Here is a 12187-nt window from a genome sequence, read left to right as displayed (position 1 = left end):
TAAAATATGATATGAGATAAGAAAGAGAAAACAAATTTAGGTTGACAAGAACAGTACATAAAGCAGGAAAGACTTTAAAATGTAACTATTTTAAGACTATATTGTTTAGAATGAAAGCAAGAGGTGTTTATATAGCCTCTAGATTTTTTAAAGTTAAATAATTAAAATTTCTGGAAAACCAATAAAGAGAAACAGAATAAATAAATTCCAAGCCAATGAGAAAGAAATGTGAGGTGTGAAATATATAATTAAAAAATTAGGCATGAAAATACAGTTTTCTAAGTTCAAAACTTATAAACATTTCTAAATAACTCTTGAAGCAAAGAAAAAAATAGATAATACATTTTTTAAATGTCAGAAATAGTTTAAAAAAGAACTCAGGAAAGCTGGGAACAACAGATAAAGTGCTATTTAAAGGAAACGTTATAAATTCAAATACCACAGAAAAAGTTAACAAAATGCAGCAGTAAGCAGTCAGCTTAAGAAACTATAGAAAAAAGAATGTGGTCAGGAGACAGCTCAAAGGACCACGTGTGCTTTGTAGCTGGAGGACAGGGTTCCAGCCCAGCACCCATAACCCCCTGAGCAGCACCATAAGTGACCACCATAACTAAGCTCCAGGCAAGTCACATGAAAAACAAAACCAAAAACTAAAGAAAAAAGTAGAACCAAGTCAAAGAAAGAGATAAAAATAGTGAAAGAATGGGAGAAAGGGTAAAAGACCCCACTGAGCTTTCTCCCCCCACCCCTCTTCATTTGATCTCCTCGGGAAAGCTCAAACAAAATAGATATGTAGTCTATCCATATATGTATGTGTGTGTAAACATAACTGTGTACACAGGAATGCATGTGTTTCTTGAAAATGGTTGGGTTAGCAATACAAGGGGAGAGATGCAGAGTAACATTTTAAAAGGAGATTTATTGAAAAGACTATTTTAAAAAGACCATTCTGTGGCAAGATTGATCAGGTGGAAAAAAACAACAAAAGACAATATTACGAATAAAAAAAAGTTCACACTTAAATATATTCTCACTCTCCACATACACACAAATGCTTTTATATATTTATGTACTTACACACATATACACACATTAAATAAGAGGATATTAAGAACTTATTTTGAAAAGAAATATGGACTTCCCTCCCAAATTCCAACAAGTTAAAAAAGACCTGCTAAAACAAAGCCAACTAGTACTATAACCACTATGATCTTAAAAGAGCAATATAAAATAATTTTTCAGTTTCAAATCAATTTGTTTTACTAATAAAAAATAATAATCATACACAATGAATGATCAGAAGAAAGAACTTGAAAAAAAATCAGTATAAAAGGACAACCCAATAAAAAAGAGGAAAAATCCTGAAGGCATACCATAATGTAGACCTGAATGGTTGATAAATACATCTAACTTCATTATCAAATAGATACATTAAAATCACAAGGAGGTACTATTTCAAGCCCAATACTATTTCAAGCCCAAATAATAGTATAAATAAGGATATGGTATCAAACTGTCATGTAATAATGTTGAGAATGTAAACTATCTGACCACTATTTACAACCACTAACTAAGTGGGTGTTATTCACAAAGATATGTGCACATATAATCCATGCTTCGTTTTGGCCCACATCTATCTGTGCTCAGGGTTTACTCCTGGCTTGGTGCTCAGGAATCAATTTAGGCAGTGCTTGGACCATAAAGGATGCCAGGGATTGAGCTGTGTCAACAGCATGCAAGGCAAGCATCCTACCTGCTGTACTATGTCTCTGGTCCCAGATATATTGGACTTTTTAGATAGATCTCTTATGTTCTTTATCTGTACCTATGAATACTTAAAGTGTTTAAAAATACTTCAACATCATAGATATGGCTCAAGGCACATGCCTTGCATGTATGAAGCCTTGGGCTCAATTCCAACACAAAAAGAAATGTTTTAATGAATGATATTATAAAATACAACAAATATTTCTTTCATGGGAACTTTCAGACTTAAAGACAGACTCACTGAATAAAATTCACATATAAGATACACTTCTTATGATGTTTTTGGAATGCTGATGAATACTATGAAAATCTCTGTATCTGAAACCAGAAACAGTCAAGGTGGAGAAATCCTACATGAAAGAATAGCTCACTCAGAGTTAGCTATGCTTGTAACAAAATACATTAATTCATAAAACAAAATAAAGTTACGGTCTTACCTTTATTGGTGAAATATGAGAATGAGAAACATAGCCATGGACATTTTCAATTTCTGATAGGTTCTTCTCAGAGACATGCACCAATTCTGGACCTATCACTTCATTCGTGATTTGTGGGGAAATGTGTTCTTGAGGAGGTACGTCTTCATCCTGATACCGGTATTTCTGTGAAGTAAGGAAAACTATTAAACACAAGGAACACATGAAAAGCAGAATGAATTCAATTAAAATCATGGATTTCACAACTAAGTGAAATAACAATATCTAACTATATAGAAACTCCATTTTTAACATTCATAAAATTTGAGAGAAAGGGATCCATTTTAAAGGTATGCCAATTATTTTAATTACCAAATTTTACTATTACATGTAATTAAATATAAGTCATAAGATTATTAACTAATGTAAGTCATAAGATGAATAATCCTGGAGATGGGCAGTGTAGAGAGCATCAGGTATCTGTGCCACACTAGACAACAATCATATATACAGAGAAAGATGAAAATCTCCCAAATTCATTAGACAATCATATAAACCTTAAAAAATACAACACTTGGAGCTGGAGCAATAGCACAGTGGATAAGGCATTTGCCTTGCACGTGGCCAACCCGGGTTCGATTTCCAGCATCCCATATGATCCCCTGAGCACCGTCAGGAGTGATTCCTGAGTGCAGAGCCAGGTAACCCCTGTGCATTGCCGAGTGTGACCCAAAAGGGGGGGGGGGGGTGGAAGTCTTAAAAAACAAACAAACACCAAGACTAATCATGAATACAAAAATGGGTCTAAAGAAAAAATAATAGCATATTAAAGCCAGTATCATGAACAAAACAGTATCCTAAGAATAGAGGGAGTTCGTTCATTCAGCAGCTTATATATTTATGTACTTTTCCATATGAACAGATCAAAGAGCAAAGTTCATGAGATCATCACAATATATGTGTAAAGAAAAACAATCTAGGTTATTTTTCAACTTTAAAACCCATTCCTGATTTGGAATGTGGGGACCACTCTAGCAACAGATAATAAGGAATTTAAATATATCAACCAGCAATCATCCAATGGTGGATCTGAAAAGCACTCTTATTAAGTAGAAATCTAGGCATATTACTCCTGTTTAATGTTTTTCTAGCATTTCTAATATGCTAACCTTAGTTAAAACAAACTTTAAGACATACAGCCTACAGGCCAAAAATTGCAAAAAAAAAAAGCAGAAGAAAAATCATTAAGGGGCATAAACAGGTTTTACTAAGATTATACTGCATACCCAATAAAGCAACTTTTTTTTTCTAAAAAAAGACAGGTGTTAGTGAGAATATGAAAAACTTAAACTCTTAACCACTGCTACAGTAATGAATACATCCACACAAAAACTGTATCATGAAAAGCTCATAACATCTTTAGTTGTCATTATCAAGTGTTAATACAAACGTTCATCAACAGATATGAAAAACTGAAATGTAGATAACCATTAAGCAAACTATACAAGCACACCAAAAAAGAAAAGAACTGACACACGCAACAAACCCAACAGCTCAAAAACATTGTGCTGAGTTAACAAAGTCACATAAAAAAGTAATTACTCAACAAATGTATTTGTATAATTATTTGAAAATATAAGATTATGTGTAGTGACAAAAAACCCATGATATCTAATGAGGAGCAGAAGACTGAGTGGAATGAAAAGGATTACAAAGGATCTCTTTAGAGAAGAAAGGGAAAAAATATGTTAACTGCCAGAGTGGTTCACAAGAGTTTCCTAAGTTAAAATAACATTTTATATTTTAATATGTATTTCACATATCGTGTCTCAATAAAGATGATTGTTTTAGATGGCAAATTTTGATGTAACAATTGGGGAAAATCCTATGCACAATAGCCACAACAGTGAGAGAGAGATCAAATTAAATTTAAAGGAACCAATCTCTGTGAACAAACTTCAAAATTTACTTAAGGGAATACATAACAGATATCTTCATATAAAGATCCACTAATTTAGTAGTCTGACTTTTCTAAGAAAATAATTTATAAACTTCAGGAGTAACCACTGTGCATCGTTGGTGTGATCCCAAAAAGCAAAGCAAAACAAACAAGAATAAAGAGGTACAACATCAATAACAATATTTAATAGTATAATCATAAACAGAATTAAATGCACATGGGATTTTAACAACATGATAATATTTAAATTAGTGAGGAAATGTTGGATTACAATAAAACAAACAAACACTGTCCTCCCGTTGTTCATCGATTTGTGCGAGCGGGCCCAGTAACGTCTGCATTGTGAGACTTTGTTGTTACGGTGTTTGCATATCGAGTACGGCACGAGTAGCTTGCCAGGCTTTGCCACGCGGGCGAGATACTCTCGATAGCTTGCCCAGCTCTCCTAGAGGGGTGGAGAAATCAAACCCGGCTCGGCCGGGCTGGCTGCGCGCAAGGCAAATGCCCTACCGCTGTGCTATTGCTCCATATATTTAGCTAAAAAAAGAGCTAGAAACATTTAAGCATTAAAATACCCTTTTTTGGGGGGTATGGTGCCACAAGCAGGTCAATCTGTACCTGTGAGGCGAGTGCATCAGCAGCCTGATGGCGCCTTCAGACTTCCAGATACCCCAAAATTGCTGCTGTGCCTTTGGCCAGACCCCAAAAACCTTGGGGCAAAGTTTACCAAGAAAGTAAATGGCCAAAAGTTAGGTATGTGGGAAACACACCCACAAACCACCTCTGGCTCAGCTATATAATTGGAGGCATGGCCTCTCTGGTTCCTGATTGAACTGCTTAATGGCCATGATCCCAGAGACTCAGAAACAAATCTTGAAACCCAGTGGCTTTTGGCAGAAATGCATCCGGTCCCTGCAGTAGGTTACCGGTGCTGGGTCACTCCAGGTGGGAATAGGTTTCGTGCCTTTGCCTGTTCACCCCGGTGGCCCAGTGGCCACCATCTTTCAGAGGCCACTGGACAGTCAGGTTTGGGCCCCCAGTGACAAGACACACAGGGCCTCACAGGATGGGGTGGAGCAGGTCCTGTCCTCCCCACCCCAACGAGACCCCAAGTCACGCCCACGAACGGCCTCTCTGGCTCCTAATCAAGCTGCTTAATGGCCATGATCCCAGAGACTCAGAAACAAATCTCAAAACCCAGCGGCTTTTGGCAGAAATGTGTCTGGACCCCGCATTAGATCACTGTCGCCGGGCCACCCCAGGTGGGAAAGGGTGTTGTCCCTCTGCCTGATCCCCCTTGGCGGCTCAGTGGCTGTAATCCTTCATAGGCCACTGGACAGTCAGGTTTGGACCCCCAGTGACAAGACACGCAGGGCCTCACAGGATGGGAGTGGAGCCAGTCCTGTCCTCCCCACCCCAACAAGACCCCAAGTCATTGCCCACGAACAGCCTCTCTGGCTCCTGATCAAGCTGCTTACCGGCCATGATCCCAGAGACTCAGAAACAAATCTCAAAACCCAGTGGCTTTTGGCAGAAATGCGTCTGGACCCCACAGAACGTTACTGTCGCTGGGCCACCCCAGGGAGGAAAGGGTGTTGTCACTCTGCCTGCTCCCTCTTGGCGGCTCCGTGGCTGTCATCCTCCAGAGGCCACTGGACAGTCAGGCTTGGGCCCGCAGTGACGAAACTTGTTGGGCCTCATGAGATGGTGGGGGGAGCCGGTCTTAGTCTCCCTGTCCCAATGAGACCCCAAGTCATCACCCATGAACGGCCTTTCTGACTCCTGATCAAACTGCTTAATGGCCATAATCCCAGAGACTCAGAAACAAATCTCGGAACCCAGCGGCTTTTGGCAGAAATGTGTCCGGACCCCGCAGTAGGTTACTGTTGCCGAGCCAATCCAGGGGGGAAAGGGTGCTGTCTCTCCGCCTGTTTCCCCCTGGTGGCTCGGTGGCCATCATCCTCCAAAGGCCATTGGATAGTCAGGCTTGGGCCTGCAGTGACGAATCTTGTTGGGCCTCACAGAATGGGGGTGGAGCCGGGCCTATCCTCCCCATCAATGAGACCCCAAGTCATCGCCCACGAACGGCCTCTCTGGCTTCTGATCAATCTGCTTAATGGCCATGATCCCAGAGACTCAGAAACAAATCACGAAACCCAGTGACTTTTGGCAGAAATGTGTCTGGACCCCGCAGTAGATCACTGTCGCCGGGCCACTCCAGGGGGGGAAGGGTGTTGTCACTCTGCCTGATCCCCCTTGGCGGCTCGGTGGCCGTCATCCTCCAGAGGCCACTGGACAGTCAGGTCTGGGCCCGCAGTGAAGAAACTTGTTGGGCCTCACAGGATGGGAGTGGAGCCGGTCTTGGTCTCCCTGTCCCAATGAGACCCCAAGTCATTGCCCATGAACGGCCTCTCTGGCTCCTGATCAAGCTGCTCAACGGCCATGATCCTAGAGACTCAGGAGCAAATCTCGAAACCCAGTGGCTTTTGGCAGAAATTCCTCCAGATTTAAGTGTTAAAATTTCAGAATTTCAAAATCACATGGCCCTACTGCAGCCACGTGATATCATATGTTATTCATAACCAGCAATAAAACACAAATTGTCTACTGTTGCCTTTTCAGCAGATCTGAGTGTTGGGGTAAGGTAAAGGTAAAAGGTAAGGGCCCTCCCGTTGATCGTCGATTTGCTCGAGCGGGCCCAGTAACGTCTCCATTGGAGACTTTGTTGTTACTGTGTCTGGCATATCGAATACTCTCGGTAGCTTGCCGGGCTCTCCGAGAGGGGCAGAGGAATCGAACTCGGGTCAGCCATGTTGGCCGCTTGTAAGGCGAACGCCCTACCCGCTGTGCTATCGCTCCAGCCCAGTGTTGGGGTAAAATCTCAAATAATAATGGTGGGTCTGGTGTTGAAATATTGAATGTGATCAAAGTAGAGAGAGAGTAATCTGGAAATCATCTGCCCCACAGGTAGGAGGAGGGTCTGGGGTGGGGGCATACTGGGTTGGTGGTGGTGGAGAATGGGCACTGGTAAAGGTACGGGTGTTTCATTGTATGACCGAGACTTAGACCCAAAAGCTTTGTAACTGCTCTCACGATGATTCAATAAATAAAATTATAAAAAATGAAAAAAGAAAAGTAAGGTGGAGTTCATGCCCAATTCAATCAGCTAATCAGTGGCTGAATAAATGGCAGTACTCCTACAAAAAAAAAAAGTTTTTTTAAAAAAAATTAAATAACCATGAGATGAACAATATCAAAGTTGTCCATGATTAATTCCAGTTATACAATGTTCCAACACCAGTCCCTTCACCATTGTACATTTCCTACCACCATTTAACTATTTTTACAGCTTAACTAAAAAAAAAAAAATTGGGACACTGTTAGTAACACAGGGATAATAACTGCAGGGACATAGCCCGCAGCATCACCAGATGTAACCCTAAAGGCTCACAAGAGCCACAGCAGGAGTTCTGGGGTTCCCTGGCACTGCAGCGTCCAAATATTGTTGGGTTCCAGATCTGGCCCAGGTAGCTGTGTATTGCAGGGAGTGGTCCCAGGCCTCCTGAATACTAATGTGGAAGCAGTCCCTCAGCTTTACACACACACACACACACACACACACACACACACGAATTGATATTTATGTATATTTACATATGAATTTAGAGCTTAAATTTGAAGAAATGAGTTAAAATTTTAAAACATACTAGTGCATTTGTTTACACTTCTAGAAAAGTTGAAAGAAATAATATTTAGAGACAAAAAGATTAATGAATTTCAATAGAATATAAAACTCATGTCTAACCAACTAAAAAGGAAACTCAACGGTTTGGTGGTGGGATAGGGGTCAAATTATATTATAAACAGACCAATATTAAGATGTCTAAAATGTCCTTCTTACAAGTAAGTAAGATATAAAACTAGAAACTCAATTTTAAAGAAATGATAGGGGCCAGAGAGATTAATCAAAGGGCTGAGCCATGCTTTGCATGTAGGAGGTTCAATTCCTGGTACAACATGGTCTTTTGAACAGAGCTGGGAGTATCCCCTGAGCACTGCTGTGCCCATATATAAAAAATATTTATAATTATATGTAGCCAATATACAATATTCACCTTCCCATTCATAAAAAATTTACTTCATGGCTGAGCTGATCAACAAAAGCAAATGCCTAATAATACTCACCATTGATAAAGGTGTGGAAAAGCAAATTCTAACATGGATGGAAATGCAAATGACAAAGAATTTTCTGAACAACTAGTGGGTCAGAGAGGAAACAAAAAGATTCCTGGAAACAAGAGTGGTGATACAAACTACCAGAACTTACGGGACACAGCAAAAGCAGGGTTAAGAGGAAAGCTCATAGCAGTGTTCATTTAGGACGCAGAAAGGGCTCAGGTAAATAACCTAACGACAGGTTAGGTTGAGCAACTAGAAAAGTACCAACAAAAGGAACCCAAAGCAAGCAGAAAGAAATAATAAAACCTAAAGCAGAAATTAATGAATTGGAATCCAAATAAACAATTTGAAAGGTTAATGTAACCAAGAGTTGGTTCTTTGAAAAAAATAAACAAGATCAAAAATCGCTTGCAGGGGCTGGAGCGAAAGCACAGCAGGTAAGGTGTTTGCCTTGCACGCAGCTGACCTGGGTTTGATTCTCAGCATCCCATATGGTCCCCCAAGCATCACCAGGAGTAATTCCTGAGTGCATGAGCCAGGAGTAACCCCTGTGCAAAGCCGGGTGTGACCCAAAAAGGAAAAAAAAAATCGCTTGCAAAACTCACAAAGAAAAGCGAGAGAACCCTAGTAAACTTAACCAGAAATGAAAAGGGAGACACCACAACAGATATCACAGAAATACAAATGATCATCTAGGATTACTTTGAAGATATTCATGCAATGAAACAGAACTACAAGAAATGGTCAAATTTTTTGACTCCTATAAGCCTCCAAGGTTGAACCAAGAAAAAACAGAACAGCTGAGCAGACCAATTAGTCTCAAGGTAATCAAAAGTGTCTCAAAAATGAAACCATAGGCCCAGATGCGCTCATCAGTGAGTTCTTCCAAACCTTTAAAGATGACCTACTGACAATCCTTTTCAGTCTCTTTCAGAAAGTCAAAGAAACAGAAATCCTCCCAAATAGTTTCTATGAGGCAAATCTAACCCTGATACCAAAAGCAGACAAAGACATACTACAAATGAGGAAAACTATGGACCTATATCCCCGATGAACAAAGATGCAAAGATCCTCAACAAAATACTAGCAAACTGAATCCAACAACACATCAGAAATATCAAACACCATGACTGAATATGATTCATCCTGCGGACGGTTTAATATACATAAGTAATCAAATTAATAAACCATATCAAATTTGTCACTGTCACTGTCCTCCTGTTGTTCATAAATTTGCTCGAACAGGCCCAGTAACATCTCCATTGTGAGACTTGTTGTTACTGTGTTTGGCATATCAAATACATCACGGATAGCTTGCCAGGCTTTGCTGTGTGGGTGAGATACTCTCAGTAGCTTGCCAGGCTCTCCGAGAGGGGTGGAGGAATTGAACCCGGGTTGCGGTACGCAAGGCAAATGCCCTACCGCTATGCTATCGCTCCAGCCCAGAAGCGATTCCTCCATCCCTCTCAAAAAGCCCGGCAAGCTACCAAGAGTATCCCGCCTACACATCAGATCCTGGAAAGCTCCCTGTGGCGTATTCCATATGCCAAAAAACAAAACAAAACAAAACAAAACAAAAAAACCCCAGTAACAACAAGTCTCACAATGGAGACGTTGCTGGTGCCCGCTTCAGCAAAATTGATTGATATCAAATCAAAAAAATTAAAATTCTATTGAACAGATGCAGAGAAAGCACTTGACAAGATTTAGCACCCATTAACAATAAAAACTCTCAATAAAATGGAAGCTAAAGAAAATTTCCTCAACACAGTTAAGCCATTCACCACAAACCCAAAGCAAAATTTACACTTAGTGGGGAAAAACTGAAAGCTTTCCCCCTAAGGTCAGGCACAAGGCAAGGTTGCCCACTCTCACTACTATGCAACATTGTACGGGAAGTCCCTGTGTTAGGTTACAAAATCAATATACAGAAATCCATGGATTTCCCTACAGCAAACAATGAAATACAGAAATTAGGGAAAAAATAACAAACCCCATTCACAATTGTGCCCCAGAAAATGAACCTAACGAAAGAAAGAACTATACAAAAACACCTCTGTACACTACTGGGTGTGACGCAAAAAGAAAAAAAAAACCAACCAAACAAAAAAACTCATGACATATTTCAAAGCAAATAGTTCAAACATGCCTGAAGTTCATATGAAATAATATCCACCCATTCTCAGCCAAAGCAATTCTAATATCTTGGGGGCGGGGAGTGGGCATGGTAAGGACACTTCATTTTCATAATTTCAAACTATACTATATCCCACCGCTGCCAAAGGGCTTCTTTAAGGGCTGGAGCGATAGCACAGCGGGTAGGGCGTTCGCCTTACAAGCGGCCAACATGGCCGACCCGAGTTCGATTCCTCCGCCCCTCTCGGAGAGCCCGGCAAGCTACCGAGAGTATTGGATATGTCAGACACAGTAACAACAAAGTCTCCAATGGAGACGTTACTGGGCCCGCTCGAGCAAATCGACGATCAACGGGAGGGCCTTTACCTTTACCTTACTATAAAGCTGGGCTGGAGCAATAGGACAGCAGGTAGGGCATTTGCCTTGCACACAGCAGACCCGGGTTCAATTCCTCTGTCCCTCTTGGAGATCCCAGCAAGCTACCAAGAGTATCCTGCCCTCATGGCAAAGCCTGGCAAGCTACCTGTAATGTATTCGATATGCCAAAAACAGTAACAACAAATCTCACAATGGAGACATTACTGGTGCCTGCTCAAGCAAATTGATGAACAACAGGAGGACAATGCTACAGTGCTACCATAAAGCTGTAGAGAGAAAATATTTGTCCACCACTCATCTGATAAAAGGTCAACATACAAGCTATATAAGGCACTGGTAGAACTTTATAAGAAAATGAAACACAACCCTATCAAAAAATTGGTTGAAGGCACAAACAGAAACTTCCTCAAAGGTATACAAATAGCCAAATTAGTTAAATAATAAATAAATAAAAGCTCTGAGCATCACTAACCACCAGGACAATGCAAATCAAACAAGGAGGTAACATCTCACACCAGTGAAACTGGCACACATCACACAGAACAAAAACTACCAGTGCTGGTGTGGCTACAGGGAAGGGGGACACTCATTCACTGCTGGCGAGAATTCTGACCGCCAGCCCTTTCAGCAAACAAAATGAACACTCATCAACCAACTGGAACTGAGCTTCCATACAGCCCAGCATTTCCACTCCTGGGCATCTACCCCAGAAGCCTAAAAACCCTATTCAGAAGATATTTGCACTCCCATAGTTCACTGCACGCTATCCACAATAACCAGTATCTGGAAAACAACATGGACAAATCTACAGAGTATCAGGATGAGGGAAGACGGTCAGAAGAGGTACAAGTACAGAATGATCTCTCATCTGTCTGTCTGCCCGTCTGTCCTCCCGTTGTTCATAGATTTGTTCGAGTGGGCCCAGTAACGTCTCCATTGTGAGACTTGTTACTGTTTTTGGCATACTGAATACGTCACAAGGAGCTTGCCAGGCTTTGCCGTGTGGGCGGGATACTCTCAGTAGCTTGCCGAGCTCTCCAAGAGGGGCGGAGAAATCGAACCCGGGTCGGCTGGGTGCAAAGCAAACACCTTATCGGCTGCGCTATTGCTCCAGCCCATCTCTCTCATACCTGGTATATAAAGGAACAAAGTCGGGGTATGTTTTGTTGCCAAGAGGGAACAGAAACTGAGAACTGATCTTAAGCAGGAAACTAATCACTGGGATGAGGGGGGCGGGGAAACAGGGAGTTGGAGAAAAGCTGAGACAATGGTGGAAGAAAGTGGACACTCTCATGGGGGGTGTGTTATGTAGGAAACCCTCCCATTAACAGTACGGTAAGCTGAGAGTTGT

The 12187-nt window shown here is 41.1% G+C and overlaps 1 protein-coding gene across 16 annotated transcripts in view; it reads right to left on the bottom strand.

Moving 5' to 3' along the window:
• DLG1 (discs large MAGUK scaffold protein 1) overlaps window positions 1-12187 on the bottom strand; it is a 208010-nt gene that overhangs the window by 141968 nt on the left and 53855 nt on the right. For all 16 annotated transcript variants that reach the window (XM_056121163.1, XM_056121167.1, XM_056121169.1 and 13 more), the window contains one exon: window positions 2205-2369. In XM_056121163.1, the coding sequence (XP_055977138.1) occupies window positions 2205-2369 (165 nt within the window). The remainder of the gene's footprint in view (window positions 1-2204; window positions 2370-12187) is intronic.

This window comes from Sorex fumeus, unplaced genomic scaffold (assembly GCF_029834395.1).
Source record: "Sorex fumeus unplaced genomic scaffold, SorFum_2.1 ptg000044l, whole genome shotgun sequence".
NCBI classification, from domain to species: Eukaryota; Metazoa; Chordata; class Mammalia; order Eulipotyphla; family Soricidae; genus Sorex; species Sorex fumeus.
This window is presented reverse-complemented; position numbering and strand designations above follow the sequence as displayed.